The 23,517-nt window shown below is 36.9% G+C and overlaps 1 protein-coding gene across 1 annotated transcript; it reads right to left on the bottom strand.

Moving 5' to 3' along the window:
- Window positions 1–884: 884 nt before the first annotated feature.
- Window positions 885–17,259, bottom strand: LOC106078488 (uncharacterized). The gene is made up of 8 exons (XM_056017653.1): window positions 17,128–17,259; window positions 14,587–14,708; window positions 12,721–12,888; window positions 9,638–9,781; window positions 8,197–8,255; window positions 7,732–7,854; window positions 2,853–3,034; window positions 885–1,067 (listed from the first exon to the last, which is right to left on the bottom strand). Exons 1-8 carry the CDS (start codon window positions 17,242–17,244, stop codon window positions 885–887), a joined length of 1,098 nt encoding a protein of 365 aa, XP_055873628.1. The 5' UTR covers window positions 17,245–17,259.
- Window positions 17,260–23,517: the final 6,258 nt, after the last annotated feature.

Here is a 23,517-nt window from a genome sequence, read left to right as displayed (position 1 = left end):
AAATAATTAATAACCAAAAATTAATTGGCTAATTGGTTTAAGTTTCTACTGATTCGTGCTTTGTTAGGTGCAATAAATAATTGTTTATGTTTTAACTTGATCTGAGAATGGGTGCGGGAGAAATAACGTGTGCAATTATCTAAGGGGACGAAACGCCACAAATTTAGTAATACAATTGAATACTGAAGAATTAAATTCTCTTGTTGGTATCAAACAAAAAAAATAATTACCACTAATTAATTTACCAATTGGTTGTATTTTTTTTTACTGATTCATGTCTTGTCTATGCCAATGAAAAATTATGCAAAGTTTCAACTTGATCCGAGAATGGGTATGGGGGAAAAAAAAGGTATGAAAACTTTTTACCAGACAGACAGACCAGAAGACAGACAGACAGATAGAATGAGCTTTTGATACAAGCCTTATAAAAAGTAACAAGACAAGTAACAGTATGTTACATGTGTATGTTTATGTCACAGATGACTGCCTGGTCGTGTGGTTTGCTCGCTGGACTGTCGTATGAATTTATCGCTAATACCGGGTTCAAACCCTGCCCGCTCCAATCCCCCGTCGTCCTGCGGGAGGTTTGGACTAGGAATTAAACTATCTTCAACTCTGAAAAAACATTGGAAACATGTAAAACATTTTTTTTTTTTTACAAACACGCTAGATAGCATCCGAAAATAACTGACTAGCGGCACGGGAACAGCACGTATAATTAGGTCACATTTGATGTGTGTGGGAAAAATGTATCTCTCTTGATAACCTCGGTTTGAATTAACTAAGTGTAGGGTCAAGGTTGAATTTCAAGCTGCATGGAGAGTTAGTTAGCAGTGACGTTTACCAATTCTATAAGATAATTGTACTAAACGTCAACATCTAGTCTAGATACTTAAGACTTGCCTCCAAGAGTAAGTGTGATAACCCAGAGCAAGTGGTACAATGATTGACAGAGAAGGGTCTCCTAGTTCCGGTTCGACGCCATCTGTAGCCAGGCATGCTGACCTTTGAACCACAACCACTTGGATTCCTTTGTTACTTAAGATGTAGGTGTAGGTCAGAGTAAACTGAATTTAAAAAAGACAACAAAAAAAAAAGAAATTATTTTTACATATAAATATATTTGTAAACTCAGGAACATTAGAAGGGTATCCAAGTCATAACATAATTTACTTAATGCGACATTTTACTACAAATGAGATGGTCGATTTTTTTTGATTTTTTTTTGTATTATAAAATCTTATAATAGCTTTATTCATCCTAATTAGAAATTGGTTTTGATTACAATGTCTCTTTATTTTCAAAACAACAACAGCATTCCACTAAAGAAAACAGATAAAACATACAGTACAGTTCATAGATTGACAACAGACAAACACCTTGATCTTTTTTCATGTTTTCCTGTCAAAGATTAAGTCTGACTGAATATAAATTCTATGAGGTTTTGTAACGTAAAGGTCTAGCCTTTTAGCCATTCTGTTTTTTTTTTGTTTTTTGCTTTTTTTGGTTTAAAGCTACATAATTTGTATAAGAAAAATAGCCATTTTGTTGTTCTTTAAAGCCATATTTTTAAGACGGCCTTACAAATAAAGACGTTTGTTCATGTCCTTTAACTCTTTCTCTCCTGATTGACGTTATCATGGTTGATTTGACCCCATTAAATTAACTAAATTTTTTTGTTCATTAACTTTAATTGGTGCTCTATAATAATGGAATACATTTATCTTTACCAATAATAACATTTTCTCATTAAAAGAAAAACGTTATTGACGTTTAACCCCCAACAAAGAAGTGAAATACAATTGGGGAAAATGAATAATTCCTTCTGAACGCGGAAAATAATTACGAAGAGATAGAGTTAACATAAATCAGTTGTTGCATTAACTTAATTTTTAGATTGTATTTCTGAAGCGCATTTACAATAACAAATTATTAATGATTTCATTGGTTGAATATTTCACTGCAAGTTAATTCCAGACAGTAAAAGGAGCAGTTGAGAATTTCCACTGGCGAGAAAGGCGATTGGTTGTTTCCAAATACAGAAAGACGTAGATGGTAAAAAGTATTTAAAGGGCGGAGAGAGTCATTTGGGAGCTGGAACGACGACATTAATCTGTAGAATTAAATTGTGGACATAAATTGTATTGTACAGTGTGTATATTATTAAAGTGATTCCTAGTTCCTGATTTAAAGCTTTGTATTTATCTTTTGAGGATCTCATTTTTTTAAATAAATTTATAGTTTATATCTATATTTGATGTACTGCATCATTCCAAGTCTGCATCACAAACTAAGAGATTATAGACAGGGTTACTGTATCGGTTGAACCCTATGCATACAAAATCGATTTTTTTTCTCTTCAAAAATAAAAGTAATTTTTTTTTTCTTTTTTGTAAATGCAGTAGTTAATAGGACAGAACTTACAAATCGTAGCAATGCAAATGGAAAAATATATTTTTTTTAAACAAAAAATCTAAAACTGTTCATGGGGATGTGTTAAAAAGCCTCCCTTGTTTGTTACTATTTTAGTCAATAGTTGTAAAAGTGGTGTATTTTTCTGAAAAAAAAAGCTTGCATAAGTAATTTCAAAAATGAGATTTTTCGCTTTTAGAAAAGAAAAAAAAAGTAGCCGTTGCATCAGAACTTTGAATGAACTAAAATATTATGATGTCGGATTTTCACTATCTTTTCTAGTTTACGAGACGGACAGACTAACAGACATTTCACACAAAACTAATAGCGTCTTTTCCCGTTTCGGGGGCCGATAAAAATACAAATTAATAATTTAAAAATATATCAAAATATAGTTATTAAAATTTTTAAAAAATCCAGGCCAACAGTGTGACGCGTACATTGACAGTTTGGCTTTGACACATATAGATGGGAGTTTGGAACTCGTTATTATGGCGTTGCTTCATGCTGACAAAGGTGTCATCTTTGGAGGCAGTGATCCAAAAGTAGCCAGGAACTTGTCGGCCCAGCAGCGGGAAAACTATAAAGTCTCTGCCGAAAGTCTCGCTTGGCATCAGCATTTCTGAAACGAGAAAGTTTTAGTTGTAAATCAAGAGCATTCATTTGATGCATTCAGGGCAGGGGCGGACTGGGTGTCGAAATCGGGCCCGCGAATTTCTATGCAGTCCAGCCCGAAAATTCTGTATCATATGACGGGCATCCCATTCTAGGTCTACCCAGTGCTTTATTTGTTTTGTTTTTTTTGTAGAAAAAAATAGGTGACAGTTCTCAGTGAGGGATTGCTTAATTTTAAACTGCTGATAATTTAATAATAAACGTTAAAATACAAGAAAAGTAATAATTTTTCCCCACATTGGGGCGGACAGGATGTCAAAATCAGCCCAGGCATTTCTATACAGTACGGCTCATAAATTGTATACCATATGATGACCCTCAATTATAGGCCTATCTGTTCTCAAAATCATCATGATATTTTTTATAATGTATAGATAACTTATTCGAGCTCCATATGTTTATAAGAAATATAGGCCTTATGTTTCTTTTTAATTGCTATGTTTGTAGGCCCTAAAAGAATGAAGCCTACTAATAGCACTGACTACAGATGTAGGCTATTATATTATTTTTGAAAATGTTTAGATTGATTTAGTATTAGACTGTAGTCTGTAAAAGATGATTTTAACTTCATGCTCACATAGTCCCTTATATATGAGAATATTATAAAACCTTTAACAATCTAATGCGTGCCATAGTGGCATAGATGAGGCCCTTGTAGGTGGCCCAACCGGCCCATTTGAGTACCGGCCCAGGGGGCATTTGCCCAAATGCCCAAATAGTCAGTCCGCCCCCGATCCGTACCGTCATAGAAAGAGCAATGGGTCAACCTATCCTGACATTCATTATGTTAAGTTTGATAATGTATTGATAGCTGTACGCATGCATACATTAAACTTTATATTTTTATATAAAACATAGGCCTAATGTTGCTTTTAAATCGCAAATTATGTAGGCCCTAAAAGGATGTAGCCTACTTGTGGCACTGTCAACGAATTATTTGGAAAAATGTATTTGAGTAAATTAATATTATACAGTAGAGTCTGTGAAAGATTTGTTTAAAACACGACTTTCAAATTATGGCCTTTTTAGAAGAAATTATAAAACCTTTAACTATTTGCTATGTGCCATCCAAGTGGCATCCATGATGTCCAGTTGGGCACGGGCCAACCGGGCATTGGCCCCAATGCCCATATATAGCCAGTCCGCCGCCCTGATTCGGGAGTACTAACATACAAAAAAAGTCTTTATTTTCAGATCAATTTCTCATTTACGGATTTGATTGTTGTCTATATTCTTGTATTCTATTTATTTTTTTGAAATGCTTCGTTATGTAAGGGGTCTTTCCAGCAGAGGCGTAGCTATGGTGGGGGAGGGAAGGGGAGAATATAAAAATCCTCCGGACCCCAACTTTAGTACTCCCCCCCCCCCCCAAAATGATTGATTTTTTTACATTAAATATTAAATATTACACAAAGTGAAGGGGCCCCCAAAAGAGTTCAAGCACACACAGGCCCCCAAATGATGGCAAATTTTTAGTTACACCAATGCTTTACAATGAGCTTTGAAGTTCCATTAAAAGTCCAGCCGATGATTGCTACATGAGACAGGGCGAAAAAAGTTCATGATTTTTTTTTTTTTTGACTCTTTAATGAATACAGAAAAACATTGAGTCAAGTGCGGAAATTCCCGATAAATGTGTGTTCAAAATAAAATAACCTAATCCAAATTACATTTTAAGATTTTTTTATTATTATTGTAGCTTTATTGTATTATAGTTTAGACAAACACAGTTTTAGCTTTATGACGTATAAGCTAGTTATTTTTTTTCCCCAAAGATGAACACATAAACTGTGTCATTTTTAGGAAAATCGCTGTGGCCATTTTCACAATATCCCTCGACCTAATTTGCATAAGATTTAAGCTTTTCCTGATTGCTGGTATTGTAATGCATATTTTTTTTTATCGCACCAATGTTATTTGCTAAAGGGGTGAATGCATTAATACAATTTCTTGATACGGTAAAAAAATAGGCGAAACCAGAATTAAAAATAGTAAAAAAGTAAAAGTTCCCCTTTCAGACCTTGTGGTCTATAGGGCAGATGATGTAAAGGTGATCTGTTTCTGTGGCCTACGGTTAACGAGGGTGTCATGTGGCCAGCACAACGACCAACCGTCTTTACTATTCCCAACTAATGTCAGGTACCCATTAGAGCTGGGTGGACTTAGAGGCGCCCGAAGAACCGAAATTAAAAATCTCAGCCTTCACCAGGATTCGAACCCCGGTCTCCGGTTTGGAAGCCAAGCGCTTAACCGCTCAACCACCGCGCGAAACCAGAATTAGTATTAAAGAAAATTAGAAAATAATTCTACATACGACACTGGTTTTCACATCTTTTCTATTTATATCACTCATTCTTAAGTCATTTCCAAACACGTCATTCATTCTTAAGTCATTTCCAAATACGTCACACATTCTTAAGTCATTTCCTCTCACGTCACTCATTCTTAAGTCCTTTCCACACTCGTCTTTCATTTGTTACTTCGTTCCTACCTACGTCACTCATTCGCATGTCATTACTATCTACGTCACTCATTTGCACGCCATTACTACCTACGTCACCCATTAGCACGTCATTCATGCCTTCAGCATCTCTCTTCCACTGTTTAATATAGTTACGTCTCTACTCTACTATCCAGGCCCTCTTCCAACTGCACCACACGACACAACGAACTTAAAGAACCTCACAACTCAGGGCTCCAAAGTAACAGTAGCAATTTAATTGCAAATACATTACAAACACTGTACAGTTGGCAACAACATCACACTGTCTTTACAAAAACCTAGTCTTGCTCCACCTGACTTCACACACCGTGCTGGTTCTCGCCTCGTACTGTCACTGGTCACGGTTGACCGCTCGTCCTGCGCTGGACTGTAGCGATTTGGGAAGGCTAAAAACACACAGCACTACCCCCATCTGTGTCACCACCAGGTTTACAACACTGTCCCCTCCTTAGATCTGTCCGTCCGGGAGAGCATCAATCTCATGACCTGGGATGTGAAGTTTCATCGTGGCAGGTGGGGGTCGATCGGTGGGAGTGACAGTGGTCTTGCCTCTTGAGTTAGACGAAGCCATCCACGTCGCATTCAGCAAATGTCGCTTTCGTCTTCTCCAGCTGACCTTCACCTGGTTGCAATGACGTCGTGGTCGCATCGCCTTGCACTTTGGATTCATCAAACGTGGCCTTCTTCTGTCATTCTGTACTCAGGGCAGCCATTTTACACATGGAGAGGGATTGGATGCCAGGGCCGGTGTCACCAAAGTCATTGGCCTAACAGGTGGTTTCAAATGGTTTTCTCGAAGAGGACTTTTGGGATGGCTTTCAGGTTCACTGGAGGGGAAATTATGGGACAGGTCATCATCTTCAGACTTGTATGGAGGACATGCTTGTGGGGCAGGTTGGTAACTCTCCACACGCAAAGGTCCCTCTCCTTCGGCATCAGGTTTTATTCGACTAGTCTCAGCAGCGGACCAATCGTCTGTTGGGTTGAGACCTTTTCGATTACTTTCTACTTGCAAGGGGGGTCTCTGCTGCGTCATCAGGTTTCGGTGGGTGTTCATAATCATCACCAGGGCTTATCTCGTTGGTCTTGACCTCTAGACAGACATCTGCAGGTTTCAAACCTCGCCGGTAGCTTTCATAATGCAAATGTTCTTTAACAGCTTCATCAGGTTTGTACTCGCTGAGGATATCGCCACATTTCTTCTCGCCTGACTTCACGTTACCTCGCTATGTGACCAGTACGAGGCGAGAACCAGAACGGTGTGTGAAGTCAGGCTGAGCAAGACTAGGTTTTTGTAAAGACAGTGTTAATGTTGTTGCCAATTGCGATGTATTTGAAATTAAACTGACTGATACTTTGGAGCCCTGAGTTGTGAGGTTCTTTAAGTTCATTTTGTCGAGTGGTGCAGTTAGCAGAGAGCCTGGATAGTAGGAGAGACGTAACAATATGTAATCTAGACTCCACCAGGACTGTAGTGTTATAATCACATATTTATTCCAGACTTCCGTTCACGTTATTCGTGGTAAGTCTTTGTTTTTTCACTTTTACTAATTTTATTAAGTGACTATTTGCAATACAGTTTACTTAGTTCACAGCGGGATTTAGTAGTAGATTTGGTAAGGGATTTTGAAACAGACTTTGTATGAGATTTAGTGAGCGGATAAGGAATTTAGAAACATATATGGTTTGGAATTTTGTACAGGAATTATTACACTATTTAGGAAGGGATTTGGTAAAGAATTTATAAAGGGATTGAATAAAGGATTTGGTAAGGGATTAATACGTTGGTAAGGGATTTCGGCTTTTTCAAAGGAAGTTAATAGGGGATGTGGTAAGGGATTCAAAACGTTATTTCGACAGGAAGTTATCAAGGGAAATAGTAAGGGATTTGGTAAGGTACGTTATACGTTATTTTGAAAGGAATGAAGTAAATGATTTTGTAAGGGCTTAGTAAGGGATTTAATAAACGGTTTAGTAATGATATGGTAAGGCTTTACATTGTGACTACGTGATCTGTAATAGCAGCCCACAAAGAGAAATGCGTGACTTAAACCCAAAACGTAGGAAAGGCTTCAAGAGTAAAGCCTGAGAATTAATCAGACGCCGGCCTTATACGGCAGTTTATACTATCTGCAACCTACCAGCAGCCATGTCTTTTTCACCCATAACACTTTCAGCGCTGCCGTCACAAGGATTGGTCAATGTGCCGCTGCTGCAGCTGCCAGTGATAACACCGAAAGGATGGTTGCCTTCCAACGATGTACCTGAAGATAGTGTCAAACTAAGTAAATGACTAATTAATTACATTACTAATAAATACATTACTTCGATTTAGTTTTTAGGAGAAATTAAAGCAAACTAAACAAAATGTAACACAACAAGGCTACAAAGAGTTTTTAAGTATTTAAGATCTTAACGGGACGGACAGACTGACGAACAAACAGACCATAAAAAAAAACAAATACCGGCTATTCTCTTTTCGGCTGCCGCTAATAAAATGTGTATTATTCACAGAGGTTGTTTTTTTTTCAACGCAATGCATAAATGAAAACCAAAGTATCTTCAACTAATTATAGTTGTAAATGGAAAAAAAAAATGTAGCTTACCTGTAAGATAGCCATCAAAATTTGAATCTTTGCAGGCTGATATAATGTAGCCTTCATGTCTGTCAAAATGTGATATGAAACGTTGGAAACGATTTGGAAATGGTGTTACAAAGGTAATTTTAATAGTTAGTGCGTAGTTGTCCTTAGAGTTAAGTTTATAGCTCTTGGAAGTCTAAGCCAGTGGTTCTCTAACTGTGGTCCCCGGACCACCAGGAGTCCGTGAAAAGCCTTAGTGTGTCCGCGGAAAGAAGAATATAATATACAATTAAAACAACTTTTGCATTAAAAAATAGCCCTTGAGGCGCGTTGGCTGAGCGGTAGAGAGCTTGGCTTCTGAACTGGGTGTCCCAGGTTCGAATGCTGGTGAAGACTGGCTTTTTTATTTTCGCGATCATTGGGCGCCTCTGAGTCCACCCAAGCGTCTTCAGACATATGTGATTTTTGCAGACGAATCCGGGTCCGCTAATGTCATATAGCTTGTAAAACTGAAAAAGCTTGAGAACCTCCGCTCTAGACCTATGGAAGCTTCTTCTAAGAGTTGAGTTTAAAAGACTCTTGGAACTCTAGGTCTATGACAGCTTGTCCTAAGTTTAAGTCAAAGATTTTTGGATCTCTAAGCCCATGGAAGCTTGCCTTTATCTGACTGTCTGAATAAACTTCTGTCTGGGTAAAAGCCAAGAAGTTGTACATTATTACATCCATGTTACCAATAGCTCGTTTCCCAAGATGCTTTGGGTTTGAAAGGCCGAGCACACCGGGATAACCTTTTCTGAGAGGATCCACATCAGCTGAGCAGGTGTCTGCCATAAAAAAAAACTCCCCTTGAGAAACGGTGTATGCTTTGTGGGATGTTTGTCGGGGCTTTCTTCATGAGCTAGTACCCAAAATTTAACGACGATTAAATGTAGAGAAAAGGTAGAAAAATCGATTTGCTAAATTGGGAACATCCAAGAAAGACGAGTTAATGTAATCGTTGTAAAAAAAACAAAACTGATTTCTCTACTATCCTATGTGTGGCACGCGGTCCTGTGGATTGCATTCGTACGTGAATCATTGTACGTCCCTGGGAGATGAACTCTAGACGTTATACGATGTTGATAAATCGAAGAAAACAAAAGTAACGGCAGGCAGTTTGTGAGAAAGAAAAGTTGAGCGTCTACATACCTCAAAACGGTGGCACTGTGGCTGATTGGTAAAGAGCATCGCTTCCAAACTGAGGGATCTGAAGACTGGGATTTTGAATTTCGGATTTTTTTTTTTAATTTTAAGTCCACCAAGCTCTAATGGGTACCTGACATTAGTTGGGGAAAAGTAAAGGCGGTTGGTCGTTGTGCTGGCCACATGACACCCTCGTTAACCGTAGGCCACAGAAACAGATGACCTTTACATCATCTGACCAATAGATCGCAAGGTCTGAAAGGGACACCTTGATTGTACTTACTTTATAACAGTTACTGTAGCAATATCATAGTTGCGATAAATGATGCCATCGTGCTCAATGACCTTATTGTTATCTTGAAAGTTGAAGGTAATAATTACATTGACGTCATAGTCGGCTGCCACTATTCCAATGAAATATTCACTTCTGGAAAACGTATATATATATATATATATATATATATATATATATATATATATATATATATATATATATATATATATATATATATAATGGAGGCTGCATTTAGAAAACAGACCAAAGTACCTTTTTTTTCTTTTTTTTTTTCAACACTCATATCAACTCACTTTGTCTGTCTGTCTGTCTATCTGACTGGTAAAACGTTTGTATACGTTATTTGTCCCACACCCAATCTAGGATTAAGCTGACATTTTTTTCACGATTTTCACCCTAACCCTTAACCCTAACCCTGACAACACAATAATCAAAAAAAAATTAATTAGTTGAACTATTTGTAATTAATGTACATGCCAGATGTGGTGGTATAAGTTGAGTTAGTCCCCTTCCCGAATCTTAAGTACTGAGTGAATTTTTTTTTATGCATTTAAAAAACGATCATGTAAACATTCACCAAGATACCGCCTTCTTCCCTTTCCCTTTCCCAACTGGTCCAGACAAAGGATAGGATCATAACGCATTGAGAAAGCTAAAAGATCAACTAAAAAAAATTAGTAAAACGTTTTCTAATCGAACAGATTTATAATATGTGTAGGTTGGTGTCAATCACTAGAAGTTAGTCGACGCTGATACTGAATGTCGAACAAGTTTAATAGCAATGAAGGGAACCATCGAATGTCAGCTAACTCTCTACGTTCATAAAATGCTACTTATTTCTACGTTGTCCTTTAAGTTATCTGTTTGCGTCTTCTGATATTTCGTTCTATTTCTAAAATCTATCCTTGTTTTTACTAGAGTCTCTAAGTCAAAACTTCCGCTAATTCCGCAACAGATAATTAATTCCTAATCGAGACATAAAAATATATAGGTCTGTGGTCTGATCATTATCGGGTATGAATCTATTTCCATTTTCCAGTCTAGGTATAATATATATATATAGGTCTGTGATCTAGACTCAGTAGAAGACGCGCTAAATGTTCCTGAACGAAAATGTATTAAACTAATCAATGAATAAACACAGACCTATATATATTATATCTAGACCCTAACCCTAGTAACTGAACATAATTTTTATTTTGCAATTTATAGATACATAATTTAGAAAGATCTAGGTGATCAATCTATTTAAATGTAAAAAAGATGATTAAAGTCAACAGACATGAATTATTTCGATCAAGGATATTTGAGACATTATCTCAATGGAAATTAACAGAAAATGGCTTTGTTTCATATATTTGCGTGAATATATAGTTTTGTGTGTAATTGCCCATTCTTATAAAAAAGCGAGAAAGTAGTAAGCATTATTTCTAAACTTTAAAAACTAAAGATCATTTTGAATGATTTTCCTAGATTTCGGGAGACTTCCCTTACAGCTTGAAAAAAAGAGTTATGTGCATACAAATATATACATGTAGTTCTGTGAATCAATCAATAGCGAATATGAATTTGTTTCCAATTTCCAGTCTAGATATGATATTATGTCTATGGAATAAAGCCGGTATGCAAAAATACTCAAAGACGTAAAGTCGTTTAAGACTAATATCTTCTAATATCTTCTAATATCTTCTAATATCTTCTAATATCTTCTAATATCTTCTAAAGCCAAATTTAAATGAATGTTTTTTTAATTTATTTAAAAAATTATAACGGTCTAACTAAAGTTTTCCCAGTGTGGCCAACGAGCTAGTAATTCTTTTTCTTACATTAATATACATAATTTTAAAATTAAGTTAGAGCCTTTTCCGAGTTCCATGTCCAGATCACATCATGTAGTACATCGCATGAAGGTTTGAGTTGAAAAGAGGTATTTGTAAAAAATTGTTGAATAGAAAATCGATAAGACTATGCCAATTTGTTTGCCTTGATTGTACATCGTACTATCATAAATGTTTTTATACTTTATAATACATAGCTTAGAATTGGGATCCATGTTTGGACTAACTGTTTTACTCAAGTATGTAATTAAATGTCTAAACTAATCCTAGACAGCATTTTACAAAGTTTGGATAAGTACGTTAATCTGGCTAAATGTCCACACTAGTTCTAGACTGAATAGTACGAAGTGTGAGCTAGTATGTTAATCTGGCTAAATGTCCACACTAATTCTAGACTGAATAGTACAAAGTGTGAGTTAGTATGTTAATCTGGCTAAATGTCCACACTAATTCTAGACTGAATAGTACAAAGTGTGAGTTAGTACGTTAATCTGGCTAAATGTCCACACTAATTCTAGACTGAATAGTACAAAGTGTGAGTTAGTACGTTAATCTGGCTAAATGTCCACACTAATTCTAGACTGAATTGTACAAAGTGTGAGTTAGTACGTTAATCTGGCTAAATGTCCACACTAATTCTAGACTGAATTGTACGAAGTGTGAGTTAGTACGTTAATCTGGCTAAATGTCCACACTAATTCTAGACTGAATTGTACGAAGTGTGAGTTAGTATGTTAATCTGGCTAAATGTCCACACTAATTCTAGACTGAATAGTACAAAGTGTGAGTTAGTACGTTAATCTGGCTAAATGTCCACACTAATTCTAGACTGAATAGTACAAAGTGTGAGTTAGTACGTTAATCTGGCTAAATGTCCACACTAATTCTAGACTGAATTGTACGAAGTGTGAGTTAGTACGTTAATCTGGCTAAATGTCCACACTAATTCTAGAATGAATTAGACGAAGTGTGAGTTAGTATGTTAATCTGGCTAAATGTCCACACTAATTCTAGACTGACTTCTACGAGGTGTGAGTTAGTATGTTAATCTGGCTAAATGTCCACACTAATTCTAGACTGAATTTTACGAAGTGTGAGTTAGTACGTTAATCTGGCTAAATGTCCACACTAATTCTAGACTGAGTTGTACGAAGTGTGAGTTAGTATGTTAATCTGGCTAAATGTCTACACAAATTCTAGACTGAGTTGTACGAAGTATGAGGTAGTACTAACTTTAGCGTCACAGCGAAATACTTTTGGCCCAGGGCTTCAACTGGAAGGGGCGTGAAAGTGGCTGAAGAAGACTCGGAGACAAAGAAGTGTACGTACATTCCAAACTGGTGGCTGCCCACAGCTTGAAACAGCCACGTCCTGCCTTCTGTCAGCTGTTGGTTGCATATGCTGTCGAAAATAGAACACAACACTTAAGTCTTTCTCTCCTATTCGACGATACCATCGATGATTTAACCAAATCAAATTACTTTTTTTTGGCTATTTATAAACATTAATTTGAGTCGTACAGAAAGATCATGCATTACACTTCAATTCTAAATCAAAGAAAACATTTTCTAATAACAAAGTTATAGGAAGTTCAATCATAACTACAAATGAACAAAAATGAATAATTCCGTCGAATCATGGAAGATAATTACGGAGAGAAAGAGGTAACATTTCTGGAACCTGACGTCATAGAGCAAACAGCTAATCACTTGATGTGTATATAAGACAATACCTCCTTAAAAACAACTTATACAGCGATTATTTTAATCTAAATAACCTCCCCATTCAACCCTCCCCCCAAAGAAAAAAAAACCTGTTAAGCGAATGTATAAATTTACTAGATTTTATAATATACTAATTGGGAGCTCGGTGGCTGGATTAAACACTTGGCTTTCCAACCTGGAATCCTGGATTCGAATCTCGGTGAAGACTGGATTTTGAATTTCGGGAGTTTAGGGCGCCCCTGGGTCGACCTAGCTCTATTGGGGAAAGTTGGTCGTTGTGCTGGCCACATGACCCCCTGCTCGTTAACCGTTGGCTGAAGAAACAGATGACCTTAACACCATCTACCCTATAGACCGAATGGGGAACCTGAAAGGGGAACCTTGCTATATTATATAGTAATGGTCGGCCTTTAGAACTAGAATCGGAAAGTTTTTCTGTGCATATATTTATTTCTCTCCTTGATGAATAGGAAATACCCGAAGGCGTTCAAGATAAATATTTTCTAGCTCTCTAGCCAATTTTTTAAAATATATACTCTAGCCAAATTTACATTCATTAATTTTTACTTTAAAAAAAATTATAACGGTCAAACTAGAGTTTTTCCCTGTGTGGCCAATGAGCTAGTAATTCTTTTTCTCAGCATTATACATCAACAAACCAATTTCTAGAAAAAATAGTTAGAGCCGTTTTCGAGAACCGTGCCCACCCACCCATTCGAAATGTGTGACCCGAAGAGAGGTATTGTAATAAAGCTTTAGTTTATTTGTATTTTCTTAAAACCAGACGTCTGTATGACCAGAAGTCTCCAGAAATAAGGGCGCACGAAGTAAACCAGTGTTGGTCTCCGTTGCCATGGATACGGGATGTTTTGATCATTAATGAATGAACTAGAATTAAATGGGTGACACGCAGAGGCGTGGTGAGCGAAACGTGCGCCCGAGACAAGGTACTTTATCAGCGCCCCCCCCCCCCACACACACACATTTTCTATGAACATCACATAAAAAAAAGTATTAAAACTAATTTAATTAACAAAACTCTCTGTGTGTGGCGCCCGGGGCATCGTGTCTTCCTTACCCCCCCCCCCCACTACGCATCTGCTGACACGTCCACTCCCACAATCTTTATCAGTGCTGCCTAGTCTTTTTTATTCTGGGGTGGGGGGTTGGGGGAGTTATAACGCGCGTTAAGACGAAAAAAAAAATGGAGTCCAAAGACACTGAACCACTGCAGTTTTATTATAGATTATATGTAGGATATATGAATAGCACCGAGTCATGGGCCGAATGTTGCCCGCCGGCCGTGAATCGGACATCACTGCGCTGGATCTATGAAAGTGACACTCTAGCGACCAAGGAAAGACAACAAACCAACTCGTTGTGTACACAAGAGACGATAACTGTTTGCAGGCTCCCGTCCTGGAGCACCACGTTACGCATCACTGCTCTTGTCGGCTGGTAGGGTCTGAACCTCATTTGAGATGACGACAGAAGAATCTGAGAAAGAATAAAATTACATGAAAGTGTCACGTGACATGAGTCACACAGCGCATGCCATGTCGTGTTTGGTCGAGGCCAATCGTTACAGAAGGCCTGAACTCTGGCGTGCGACGTCACAACATGTGGGCAGTTAAGACCAATAGCTCGTTGCCACGAAACAGGTGTGTACGACGTGGCAACGAGCATTGTTGTCTAAACGTCACAGTGTGTGTGTACGGCAGGTCTTATAACGAAGGGTCTCGGTTTGATACGCGAATTTCCTGATATTAAGCGTCGTTGTGCCGATTAGTTTAGATAAGTCATGTATTTACATTTGTAATAGATATAGAACAGTGATTCTCAAACTTTTTTTCTTTGACGGAACTCTTAGTACATTCTGAGTAATTATCGGAACACTTAGCAAGTTTTTTTTTTAAGAGAGATTAATTTTCGTGTTGGCCTGCTTGTTAATTACTCAAATAGTTCGTGGAAAGCCTGTTCAGGGCTCAGCGGAATACAGTTTGGAAGACACTAATCTAGAGTAACTGTAGGAAATATGTGCGATTAGAAATATTTTTAACCAATGGGTTTTGTTTAGCGCCAATGTCATCCTTTTTAGCTCTCTCAATTCGCTATGATTCTATCACCTGTCTGGACCAGTTGGGAAGGTGTTTGGGGGGGGGGGGGGGGAGAGAGAAAAAGTAGGGGTAATGTGTAAATATTCCGTGATCGCTTTCTAAATTCCTTTTTAAAAAAAAGTTGAAAGACTTGAATTCAAACTCCAATGCTTAAGCATCTTAGGTCTATTGCGAAAGCCGCTGTGTCAGAGTAGTACGTATTAACATATAAGGTTTTAGGGTAATCTATTGTTAGTTTCAATCTTTAAAGCAACGACCCGATTCTCTACACAAAGTATAAAGGGGAATAATTCAACTTATACCACAGCATCAATAAAGTACCATTGTTTCCCTTTCTCAGTACAAAAAGAAAATATATAATTAACAATAGTTCATAAAGTAATTATTTTTATTTATAAATCGATTCTATCTGCAAAGTCTAATGGGAACTAATTAAACTATTCCTTCCACCTGACAACACAATAATCAATAAAAAAAAAAAGAAGAACCAACTAGTTATTTAACTAATCATATTTAATTAATTATTCTGGTTGGCATCACAAGCAGTAGCTATGAATTTTTCATGACTAAAGTAGTGGTATTAGAAGAATTAGTTCCCTTCATAGGTCGTCGCATTAAGGTTGAAACAAACAATACTTAAGTCTACGTTTTTTTTCATAACCGCTGTTTCGGCATTATAGTTCACGAGTCGACCGGCGGGGTAGCATACGCCGCTATTTTGCAGGGCAGGCCTTAGGCCAATGCAAACTATGCGACCGCAGTGGGCCCAGCATTTTTATAGGACCCGCGCTAATTTTAGGTGTATAAATTATTAATTTAAACCACTTTTTAACTTATAACAGAATCCCCGCGGCCTCCTGTCGATTTAATTATTAAAAACCTTTTGAAAACTCATACCTATCTTCAGAAATATACAGACGAAAATTGTCTTTTTTTTTCACACATAAATTAACTAGGAGAACTCCCTCCGTCCGAGTTGCAAAATTAAAAGAGTGTCCATTGTGTCCAAACTCTTGTCGATACGATAGTTACCACAGAGTAGATTACTCCCCCCCCCCCCTTTTTTTTTAACGTGAGGTAGAAATAACAAAACAAAAGAGTGATATTACAATGGTCCTGCCCTGCTATGTTGTGACTACGTGTTCTCCCCCCTCCCTCTTGTTTTCTCGTGGACTATTCGTAGAGTGATCTTTCCTTTACTCCTTACTACTCGTTTAAAGAAGAGAATTATAGAGAGAGATATGTAAGCCTGAGGTGGCGTGAGTCGAATTTAGGACGTTTATCCTTTTTTTGTTGTTTTTTTGTAAATTCTTTAAAAAAAAAACGATTACGGAAGAATCAACTCATATACCCCCTTCTCCCCCCTCCCCCCCCCCAAAACAAATAATTTACCAACTGGTCCAGACAAGTGATAGGATCATAGCGTATTGAGAAAGCTAAAATCAAAACCCCCAAAAAATGGTAAAAATATTTCTAATCGCACAGATTTATTGGTTGTTGGTCTAACACCAGTACTAATTTAATTACATGACTGATCCAAACTAATTGATACAATTACATTTCGTATAAGCTTTGTGTTTTTTTTTAAAGTAATTCTGTGTTGTTTTTTCTGGTTGCATAACTCAAACTCTCCATTTTTTTTGGGGGGGAATAAATTAGCCCCACAATGAATGAATTTTTGGTTTTAGGAATTATTTTGTATTTTGTCACTTTGACGCTATGTTATATTTTTACATTTTCACAAAGACTTGATACACAATTATTTTGGACATACTTGAAGAAGACAAAAAAGGAAATACCAGATTTTTGTACGAATGCATATGACCATAAAAATGAAATTCTAGCCTTGGCAGGGCTTTGGTCCGGTCAAAAGTCTCCGAAATGTGAGGCACAATGATGTTAAACTGTTTGCCCATGTTGACCGTAGGCTTCAGATCTGATGAAGAAAATAAACATATCTAACAAACGACATGACGATCAGGTAGAACATGGACGAATATAGGCAATTAGGTATGTAGATAGAACATGGATGCATACAGGCACTAAGGCATGCACATAGAACATGGACGCATATAGGCACTTAGGTATGTTGATAGAACATGGACGCATATAGCCACTTTGTCATGCAGGTAGACATGGACGCCTATAGGCACTGATGCATGCAGGTAAAATGCTGATGCAAATAGGCACTGTGGCATGCAGGTAGAGCATTAACGCAAATAGGCACAGAGGCATGCAGGTAGAAAATTACTGCATAATGATCACAGGAATTAACACTCAAAAGTCATATATAAGTTAGAAAAACATGACGTTTATTGTACTATCTCTACACCAATAGTACAAACTACATATATACTCCCACCTACAAAAAAAAAAGGTTCTCCTCTGGAGCAATCTACCAGACATTAACCTTAGTGCCTTGACTGTTTTCCTTTGTAAAAAGCAAAACCAATTTTATGAATACAAAGTTTCAAGATCCAGAAAAAGTTGTCGAAGTAGATTCAACAGTCTCCACTCCCCCCCCCCCCCCCCAACTTTTGGCGAAGTGTACCTTTAAGGAGAAGTAACTCATTCATCATTGTTAAACATGTACATCACTAGAGACATCGCATCACTAGTTAAACATGTACATCACTAGTTAAACATGTACATAACAAGAGACATTACATCACTAGTTAAACTTGGACATCATTAGAGACATCACATCACTAAATAAAAATGTACATCACTAGAGACATTACATCAATAGTTAAACATGTACATCACTAGAGACATCGCATCACTAGTTAAACATGTACATCACAAGAGACATTACATCACTAGTTAAACATGTACATCACAAGAGACATTACATCACTAGTTAAACATGTACATCACAAGAGACATTACATCACTAGTTAAACATGTACATCACAAGAGACATCACATCACTAGTTAAACATGTACATCACAAGAGACATTACATCACTAGTTAAACATGTACATCACAAGAGACATTACATCACTAGTTAAACATGTACATCACAAGAGACATAACATCACTAGTTGAACTTGGACATCATTAGAGACATCACATCACTAATTTAAAATGTACATCACTAGAGACATCACATCACTAATTAAAAATTTACATCACTAGAGACATCGCATCACTAGTTAAATATGTACATCATTAGAGACATCACATCACTAGTTAAACGTGGACATCATTAGAGACATCTTAAGTTAAACACATGTATCACTACAGACATCACATCGTAAGTGAATTACATACATCATTAGAGACATCACGTCACAAGCTAAACACATACATCCCTAGAGACATCAATTCACGACTAAATCTCGAAATGCCTTTACCGGGACAGGAACCCGCGACCTATAGTAAAATATCTTAGTAAGGTTGATTTAATATTACCCAGCTTATCTGCCGTGGTTCTCTTCCCGAGTGTTGCAAGAAGGGAAAGCAGGAAGAGCTTCAGCGCCGCCATTCTTAAAGACCTTCTGTAAAGACTCCACTGACAGTGGAACGTTATTGATTGCATCATTACACTGTAACAAAATATATTTCTTTCTAAATATAATCACATAGTTAGGATGATATTGCATTGCTTCTGGTAATTAGTAGTTACTAAACATGTTGACTACAAGCATATACAATATGACTATTTCTATATTAAATTCCGCATATTAATGTACTTTATTTAATAATATATACGTAAAAATTAAAGGTACTAAGGTAGACATCCTCATGCAAATTATTACAAAAAAAATTATAAAAAACGATAGTTATCGAATTAGTTGGCTTATAAGAAAAAGCTAATAAACCATAAGTCGAAATAAAGGGATATTAACCTTTTGGATTTATATTCATGGTCCCGTTTTGCTCGAACTTCAGTATCAAATATATATACTTCTACATTTCGATAAAACAAACTAGTTTTGAACTGTATGCATATGTTTGCTAAATGTTAAATGTTATACATGCTTCAGATGTTCCTTCAGATTTAACATAATTTGCTTCCTAGTCCAAACCTCCCACAGCACGACAGGGAATGGGAGCGGGCAGGCTTTGAACCAGGGATCATTCATAAATTCGAACGACAGTCCAGCGCACAAACCGCACGACCAGGCATCTTCAACGGGTGAAAATTAGCATACGCATGACGCGTTGGGACGTAGCCATCTTCTTTTCTGAAGTAACGTCTGTATACGATAAGATAAGATAATACGATAAGATAATAGGTAAGGCGAACGGCAAGTAGTGAATGTGGTTTTCCATCAGATAACCAAAGGCAGTCTGGGAACTATTGCGTACAGAGCAATGGTATCCGAGTCCCAAAATGGGGGTTTAACAAAGAGGAGTTCGCCCAGTTCAGACAAGCCGCCACACCGTTTTTCTAGGCGGAGCTCATGTAGCTGGAGTGGCGGTCCTTTCACGCGTATACGCGGTCACATAATAGGAACATATATCCAGTGAAATACCCAGTGGTAGGGAGGTGTCTGCAGGTGTTATAGCGGATCAATACCGGGGTTCTGCAGTCAGATCGTTCTACTAGGAGGCTCTCATGTCACTAGGGTGGCGATCCTTCCAGAGCGTGTAGGCGGTCACATAATAGGAACATAAAGAAATACCCAGTGGTAGGGAGGCGTCCGGCAGGTCTTATACCGGATCAAAGACCGGGGGTTCTGCACCAAGTATTACCGTAACTTGACCCAGTAACTGTCAAAGATGACCCCTAAAAAGGACAGTTGAAGAGCTCTCACGAAGGCTGCGGGACACACATTTGAGACCCCTAGATATTTTATATTCAATATTTTTGGTTTTGGCACATCGACACAATTTAGGCCATGTTGTGCCCCTATTCCCTAAAGGGTTACTTCCCCTTTATAGTTAAGTGCAAAATGTTATAGAACTAAGTTATTAAAAATAAGGTCCATAACTCAAATAGTAAAAATTTATATAATTTCTAAAAAAAAATTCTTCCAAATATGATATCAAATTTCAGCAGTCAACCCCACGTCCCGGATAAAGCCCAGTATTTTCCCAAAGGTCGACATAACCAAACAATGTTTTCAAATTGTCTGATCCAAAATACTTCCCTCTAATATCCTTGTATCCGGGGCAATCAGGGAGGATGTGTTTCACGTAAGATAAGACCCAAAGAAAAGCCCCCCGTAGTAGATAGGTACAGAGAATCAAAATGTAAAGAAAATCCAAGAGGACTAAGATGTCGTCATGTGGAAAACTATGCAGGCCGTAGAGGAAGTGTTACCAGTGTCATGTGAAATAAGATCTGGGATTAGATCTAGATCTAGAATCTAGTACTTATCAGCTACATTCATGCTGGTATGTGTAATTTAAAAAATTGCCATTATTATTATCTAAATAATGTATTGAGTATGAAATGTTATTAAAATATGTAAAGCTACGAACTATAGCTAGATAAACAAGTAGACTAAAAAATGGAGTTTGATTTACCTCCGAAATAGTTGAAAACCCACCTCCGTTCTATTACTCTTTCATTACTTTAAGGGCAGCCATTTTGTGTGTTGATCAGCTTTACAATAATGAAAATTAATCATGGATTATCTTTCCTTCTTTCGCTACGTTAAAAATGTTTATAGGGAACAAAAATAAATGAATGAATGAATATTTGTTTTTTTTTTACCTGTTGCATGGGACATCAGATCGGCAAAGAAATACAAATCTCAACAAAACTATTGCATACATTTCGTCACTCTGTTTCTAGTTGTATTATCTATGCTATTTGTTATGATTTTGATTTTAATGTTAAATCTGCAACATAAATTAATTCTTACAGTGAAGAAATCTAATGACACAATGTCCTTACAATATTTTAATTGGAAGATATTTCCCCGATATTAATAGGAAACAATATCTTCGGTAGGTGTCGACCAAAAAGAGGTATTAAGCGCCCCCCCCCCAAATAAAAAAGGAAGAGTGATGTGTTTTCAGTGCCGTTTTTAGTCTTGAAAAGGCCGTAAGCTATTTGTGATATGGGGGCTTTTTTGAGGCCCTTTATAAGTTTAGATATTTTTTGTCAGAGCTAAATATTTCTTGGGGGCCCTGAGCTATAGACTTATAAAGCTTGTGTTGCCTACAGAGTGTCTGATGACTACGCCAACCTGCATATTTTTTTCCACATTTGACGCAGACAAAGTCGTTGTCTGTCGGCGTCTATTTACGTTTTCATGACATCTTCTACAAGAGTTTTTCATTGACACGTGATATCTATAGATAATCATAATCATTTAATTCACAGAGCGCTCTTTCCAAACGTAATCTAGGCTGAAAGCTAAAATGACAAACTAATCAAAAAATCAAAGATCTTTATGTTCTTCTTGAATGTAGTATCTTATCTTCTTATTTTATATGTTGTCTGATATCAATGGTCCGTGAAATACCTTATCTTATTCTAGTTATAGATCATAGATATTTCTTCAAAACAGAAGAAAAGTATTTATGTGTTAATCTGAATGAGCATGTTTACTTAAATTCTGTCAATTTATCGTTTTTTTTTCTGTCTGATTCAGAAGTGTTCATTTTATATTGTTAAGTTTATGCCATTTTCTCTAAATAAGATATAACTTTTATCTCCTTCCTTGGCACTGAAGAGTGCAATAATCTGGTGGTCGCATATCTTGTACGAGTGTCCCTTGCTCCGAGAGCTAAGGGGGGACGTGTCTGAGCGGTCACTCGACTTGTATGGTAGCTACGGACCATTACGCCGAACGGCCCAGTTTCTTGCCTGAGCACTACTGGAGGACAGAGTCCTTCCTTCTTTGATTTTTCAATAGGAGTTCATCTCAGGTTGGTTTATTCACTTTCCCACATTTACCTATCCAGTCTGTTCTGTTTGGCGTTGGGGCACCACATGTGATCTGTCAACCATCTTTCTCCATTCTTCTCATTCGACTTGACTAGAAACGCTTGGTGCATTAGCGAGGAATAAATGAATTGTTTACAGCTAAATGAGACAAGAGTGATGTACCTTTGTTTCCCTGGATGTAATCAAGATGGCTTCTAAAGCAAACCAAAATCACATTATAGTTATAACATTGTTTTTTAATGAATTACGTATTAAAAAATAAATTTTAAAAACTCAAGATACTTAATTTATATCCACGGATCTACATATGTATAGACTCTAATTTATCTCGTATCATATACGTTATATCATTTGTGCTTATCTACTAGATCTATATCTAGAATTTTGAATCTAGAAATACTATAGTATAGTACTATCTAGAATAGATTTAGATCTCACCTAGATTTCAAGTATATAATAAACTGTTTGCTTGATAATTAAAGTGAATCCTTATTGTTACGGTAATAAAGCAAAGGTGACTGTAGTCAAACTGAATTTCCATTTGTTTGGAACATAAAATCATCTTAAGAAAAGTTAAATATAATAATCTAGATCTATAAATAGTCGTGTCATTAATATGAAGCCAATATAACCTAGTCTAAATTATAATGATTATACAAGTCTGTGTTTAACCTAAAGTTTGACCAGCTTATAAGATTATCTTGTTTTCAGTCTGTCTCTTTATATAGACCTATCTTTGCATCTAACTATCTTTGTATCTACTTATGTATGTATGTATGCATGTATGTAGCATATGTGTATGTATGTATCTATGTATGTACGTACGTATGTATGCATGTATGTACGTACGTATGTATGTATGTATGTATGTATTTATGTATCTATCTATCTATCTATCTATCTATCTATCTATCTATATGCTATATTTGTTTAGCAGTATAGGCAGCAGCTGCTGCCTAGGCAATCTTCCTTAATATGTCTATAAATGAAGATGGTTGTGACTAACTACAGGTTGGACTTATCGATCAAGACATTGATTATGGGATATGTGACGAGAAGCTAGATACGCTTTAGCCTGGCCTGGCTACCTATTAAGGGGGCTCATGATTTGACACCCGACTCGAGCAGAGTTCTATCTACTGAGCACCTAAAGGCAGCACGGAATACCTTCTTCCAGACCTCTCCCCCTCCCAATCGATTCACAATTGTGATTGGACCATTGCTCTTTGAAACAAGAAAGTTGCTTTATACAAAAGCTTTTAAAACAAAATTGAAATCTGACCATGGTGTTGACCTGTGTCGGGATTCAAAGTCCTGAGCCATTTTTTCCCCCAAACA

The sequence above is a fragment of the Biomphalaria glabrata genome, chromosome 18 (genome assembly GCF_947242115.1).
Source record: "Biomphalaria glabrata chromosome 18, xgBioGlab47.1, whole genome shotgun sequence".
In the NCBI taxonomy this organism is placed as follows: Eukaryota; Metazoa; Mollusca; class Gastropoda; family Planorbidae; genus Biomphalaria; species Biomphalaria glabrata.
Note: the sequence above shows the minus strand (reverse complement) of the source record. Positions and strands in the feature narration are given on the sequence as shown.